The 6000-nt window shown below is 34.2% G+C and overlaps 1 protein-coding gene across 1 annotated transcript in view; it reads left to right on the plus strand.

Annotated features, from left to right (window-relative positions):
* ACVR2A (activin A receptor type 2A) overlaps positions 1–6000 on the plus strand; it is a 77661-nt gene extending 71661 nt beyond the window's left edge. The window contains exon 11 of the mRNA XM_007422635.4: positions 3237–6000. Within this exon, the coding sequence (XP_007422697.1) occupies positions 3237–3431 (195 nt within the window). The 3' untranslated portion in view covers positions 3432–6000. The remainder of the gene's footprint in view (positions 1–3236) is intronic.

Consider the following 6000-nt stretch of genomic DNA (forward strand, 5'->3'; position numbering starts at 1 on the left):
ACTGCTTCTTCATTAAAATAATGAATAGAATATTGCTGCAGGTAACTTAAAATCCTTTTGATTTTAATATAATTGCCTTTTGCCAGATGCTGTTCTATAAAAGAGGAAAACTCAACTGTTGAATTCTCTTAAGAGCAGTTGGAATTGCAGAGATCTAGGTACAAAAAGGTCTGAATGAATGTTCCAAATATTGGAAATAATATTCTCATCTCAGAGTTTTATTTGACTTTCAGCTCTTTGCTTTACTGTAGTCCAAAAAGAGAAAACTTTTATGGCATAAAATAGAAACCACTTTTCACTGGACACTCTTGTTCAGAAAGTTAAAGGATGAGTTGTTTGTTAATCCATTGTTTGGTTTAATGGATTTTTTATGTAGATAAATCGTTTAATATATTTCCTGAAAAGCATTTCAGTGGTGGCTGCATTCAGTGATGGAATGTGAGGCATTTTATTGCTTATGAAATCAGTGGAAATGTATCATTGATAATTTTTTAATTATTTCATTTCACAATTGATGATAGTGAAATCATTGGTGATACCTCTAGCTAACAGAAAAATTAACTTCTCAAGTGTGATAAGCTTTTATTTAATACAGTCTTTAGGGCACTTTCCAGAGTTTGTTTTATCCATCTTTGTCATTTCTAATAAATATATTATTAGTTATCTGTGATCATAATTATTCACAGGAAGATTAATGAATGGTCATATGATACAATTTCACGTGCTATTTCTAAGATTTGAGCTCAACTGTTTAGCAAAAAGTTGTTACACTTTTGCAGTCACTAAATGTAAGAGAGGCTTGTACCCATAAAATCCTGTTCAATATGCTAGTTTAAAAATATCTGTTAAGATGTTATAACTTGACACATTTATATGTACTTCAATGTTAAGTTTGAACATGGATTCTATTAATAGAAATTAAAATTGTGAAGAGAATTTTGATTAATATTATTCTCTATATCTAGGAAAGATAATACTAACTTAACTTTCGATCTTTTCACTTTCACTTCAGATAGTTACAGTATCTACATAATGTAATATAATTGACATGCGTCTTTAATATTACAAGACTATTGAAAACAGAATTTTTCATATATAGTGAATGGTGGTTCCAAAATTAGGATATTTTTGCAACCAAATCACTTTTCTAATTGTTTTTGTTGGGTGGAAATTTGGTCAATCAGTGTAGGCTTCTCTTATAAATCCTTAAGGTGATCTGTTACTGTTTCATCCCAGTTTTGCACTGCTTCTATTTGAGGTGGTGAACTTTGGATAGTCAAAAAAGTTAAGAAAGCATTTAATGCAGATGTGGCTAGCTACTTGTTCCATACCTTCTGAGATCTAACAGGACTCAATACTTTCTTATTTGACTTCCATGTATAAAATAGGATAGGTTGTGTATTTGTTATGGTTACAGGCCACTACGTGAAGGGCATGGTAATTGTCCGTTAAAGTATTTCCATGATATGTACTCAAAATTAATACCAGAGCATTTCAGCTTCCCAGGACACCCTGTGGCAGACGTCAATGACCATTTTGAAAAAAGAAGTCTAAACACCACAATTGAGAGAGATTGCTGAAATCACATACATCAAAAGATTTCAGGCAATCTCAGAAGGTCTCAACATCCCAATGGCTTTTTAACACATTACAATTATTAACTGATAAGGTTCTTTTAATCTATCTCACATACAACCTATATCTGCATAGCCAATCTGTCTTCCTCTCCTCCCCCTCCCTGTCTTACCCCATTTAAATCCTACATCAGTATAGCCAGTCTGCATCTGATGAAGTCAGCTGCAGCTCACAAAAGCTTGTGTCTTTTAATAAAATTGGTCAGTCAGAAAAGGTACTACCAGACTCCTGAATTTTTGCCACCATAGACTAAAACAGGTCTCCTCCCACAATGTGTAAAACTTGATCATTTCTAGACAACAAGGGATATGACTTTGACAGTAATATGCAAAAAAGTTATCTAGGCAAAGAGGTCTGAGTCCTGGGAAGCAAGATGAATATTCAGAAGCATATCAGATTCACTGGGTTATAAGAAAAAAAATACAGTCAGATTACACAGTTGGACTTGCAAGATTCTGTTATTATAGCCTGTGTCAATAAATTATAGTTCTGGTCTTCTGTGGAGTTGATTTTCTGGTACGGTCTAACTACTGGGGCTGACGGTGTTGTACATGTTCTTTGTAAACCTGTGCAAACCTAATGTCCTGTGACTTCATACTGATAAACCTCTAGTAGTATTGTTTGATATGTAGAGGTCTGCATCATTATCTTCATGAACACTCAAATTAGGTTCCTGATTATTACATATTGACTATAGTTGCTTAACCTGAAAAGGTTTCTAATAAATGTTAATGTTAAGGAAATTCTGTGACTTAGCATTGCCTTTCCACTGTATTGATGTTTTTGTGGAATGAAAAAATATTTCTCATATAATTTGCCATATTTTAAACAGCTTTACAAATTTGCATTGGAATATTTTGGAAGAGAAACAAGGACCTGGCAAATATAAATAGAAACTGTAGTAATCCAGCTGTAATGTCTGCAAGAATGCTTCTTGAGTGAAAATTAAATTACTAATACTCCTTAGTATTAATTAATACTGTAAACCAAAGTTTAATTATGAAAAAAAGAGCATCACATTTTAGCAGGAAACTTGCTCATTCTAGTGGTAAAATTACAGATTTTTACAGTAATAGTTTTTTTAGCAAGACTGTGGAAGGAATTAAAAAAGGTAGGTGAAAGTCTCTGTCTCTGGGCAGAAAGAAGAGCAGGGTCAACTGTTACAAAATACTTTTTTGAAATTGCATCAGTACAACTTTTGAAAAGGAGAAGAAACTGAAACAATGTCATTTCTGTTAACTATACTAAAGTAGCCTTTCAGATATACAGGATCTAGTCCTGTATCTAGAGAAGTAACAATCATGAACCTATTTTATATATTTGGGCTGATAGCTAGGGCAGATAAACAGTAAGTGCTGTATGATGGTCTCTTCAGCCTGCACTAATTCCAAATGCGATTCTGGATTTCACAATTAGGCACTTGCTGCAGCTTCTCAATGTCAGCGTCACGTAGAAAGTGTTAATATCACTCACCTGATTTTTTGTTCTTTTTGTTTTCATTTTGATATAACTTAGACACTATTTATGTATTTCATGACATTACATTTATATCTGTTGCATAAGAATTAAAAAACTGTATCCCTTCTTGTTGTTATTTTTAGGGAATGGCAATGCTCTGTGAAACAATAGAAGAGTGTTGGGATCATGATGCAGAAGCCCGATTATCAGCAGGCTGTGTAGAGGAAAGGATTATTCAGATGCAAAGACTAACAAACATTATAACAACAGAAGACATTGTGACTGTGGTCACTATGGTGACAAATGTGGATTTTCCTCCCAAAGAATCCAGTCTATGATAGTAGCACTGGTCACACTTCTTGACCAATAAGACTCAGCACTGGAACTGCCAAGTCAACTGGCCTGTTTCTGGTCAGTAATTTTCAGTGTGAAATATGGTAAGTCTATCTCTGAAGTGTCAATAGGAAGATTCCTCCTTGTACTTCTCCAGACATGGATCCAGGAGACTTACTGCATATGCCTGAGGAAATGGCAAGATAATGTTAAACTTATCTGAAGAACATGGACCTATCTCGGCTTGTCAGACATTTTAAAAACTGACATTGTATTTCTTAACATGTCAGACTAATTCCTTAAAATGAACTACTGCTATTTTTTTTAAATCAGACATTTCATTTCAGATTTAAGAAAAAGGGTAACTTGTTTTTATTGCATTTGCTGTTGTGTTTATATAAATGACTATTGTAATGCCAATATGACACAGCTTGTGAATGTTTAGTGTGCTGCTGTTCTATGTAATCAAAGTGGGATCTAGCAAAAAGGCTTCCAAGCATTACTTAACCTCCCTCAACAAGGTATACCTCAATTCCACCTATGCTAAATTGAATTGACAACACTAATAAAACTGAAATAATAAATTGATCCAGATTTTGTAAATGACGCATTACAGATTCATGGTGTATTTTTTAAAGGTTATAAGCTGTGCTTCATGCCAACAGTCCATGGCCATTCCTAAAATGGTGTGTTACCCTTTCCTTGTTCTAGCTTATGTATTAAAAATGTATTGCATTTTAAATGACAAACTTCCCCAATTTTTAGTTAAAAGCTTTATCTCCAGTTCCCAAAATAGCATATACATTTATTTTACTAAATATTTAGGTTTGCTGTGTCTGATGGGAATTTGAAAATTTAAGCATGATTTTTTATTATTATTATTTTATTGAGCTCTGGCACTGGAAAGCTCTTAACTTTAATTCTTTTAAAGAAGCTTTTGCTGTTTTATGTATGTTTTGTCTGGTGTTATTTTCTATTTCACTAAACAGGACACAGTGGGTTGATCCACACAGAGACACATGCAGGAAGATGGTGGAGGCTAACTTCCTTCCGTTTCCCCTCAGCAACCCAGCTCCTGCTCCGTGCAAATGCGGTACAGAGATTCTTCCAGCTATTTGGGGGCTGCTGTGGGAAGGAGGAGGCCGGAAGAATGTTTCCAACCGCCCAATGCATGGGTCTAGGACTGGACATAACTCTATTTCCACTGTGTTGTTGTTTCAGGATCACCTCAGGAAGCTTCATTACCCTGAACTCCACACTTTCTATGTGTTACCTTTTGTAGTTGCACATCACTTGATTTTTTGGTGCCGGCTTGTCAGAGTAATATTGATCAGTGATGCATAGGTTTAACTTGTGGTCACTAAAAAATTAAAAATACAGACTCTTTTTTTAAAAACAAAAACCTTACCATCAAATATGCAATTATTTCAATGGAAATTATAATGTAGCACAGTCTAGCAAAAAAAGAAAGAAAGGAAAAAAAAGCCCTACGACTTTAAATTTAAACTACTGTATTGAAGGAGTTATTGGCATTGATGATGTTGAGCCTTACCATTAAGAAGACTCTAGCAAAAGGGGCAGAAAGTAGACAGGTGCCAAAGTACTTTTAAAAGGTAGTAATACACTACAATTATTTGAATAGTTTATATGTATACAGGCCAAAGTAAGTTAATTCTTAAAAACGAAAGTACTGAACCAACAGTAGCCAGTATTACAAGATTCTAGTCAGTCTTTTTTTAATTTAAATAATACATTAGATTTATTTGAAAAAAGGTGGTCACAGTTATTCACTGTGAATGTTCTCTTCTAAAGATTTATAAAATCACAGTGAGTTTTTGTGTTATCTACTGGCCTCTGAAAATGTAGAGGAATTATTTATAAGCAAGATTTTGGACATCAGATTCTAAACAGGGACAAGTATTAGAGCATTTCTCCTCTGCAACTGGCATACTTCATGGAGGCATGTTTTGTCTCATAGTTACCAAGTTCGACACCCTAATTTGATTATGGATGTTGTTGGGCATAACTTGCTACTTTTGTTAACAAACATAGGGGGGCTGTTCTTCAAATGTATTTTTGAATAAAGGAAGATTATTTGCTTGCTTCTACTTTTAGGGTTGATTTTGCAACATCTTGCCTAAAATGTTATGAATGTTTGGTATGTATGGTTTTTCCTCAAAATGAAAATATTCATACTAGGAAAATGCAGAAATTAATCAGCGACCATCTTAAAAGCACATGCCTACAAAAACCATTCCTGGTTGCAAACCTCCCACCACAGCTTCATAGAGCAGTTTTCTATCAAATACAAACTTCCACCAATATGACTCAAGCCAGGTGAGATCTTTTCAGGGGTATTTTTTGCAAATGCATTTGTGACTGCGGGTCATATAGGGGAAATCATCAAAATTGACAATCAAACAGAACAATGTCTACATGAGAAAAGTAAAAACAATATTTTCCAAAGCTCCCCCCCCACTCCCACATCTAGTCTGATGTTTTTCAAGATATCACATGTCAAAAAAAAACTTCTTTAAAGCTCTTTTTTGGTAGAATCTATGAAATAGTTAAAAT

Source organism: Python bivittatus, unplaced genomic scaffold (assembly GCF_059951505.1).
Source record: "Python bivittatus isolate LINGU-HERP-01145 unplaced genomic scaffold, Pbiv_v1 ctg000480_np1212, whole genome shotgun sequence".
NCBI lineage: Eukaryota > Metazoa > Chordata > Lepidosauria > Squamata > Pythonidae > Python > Python bivittatus.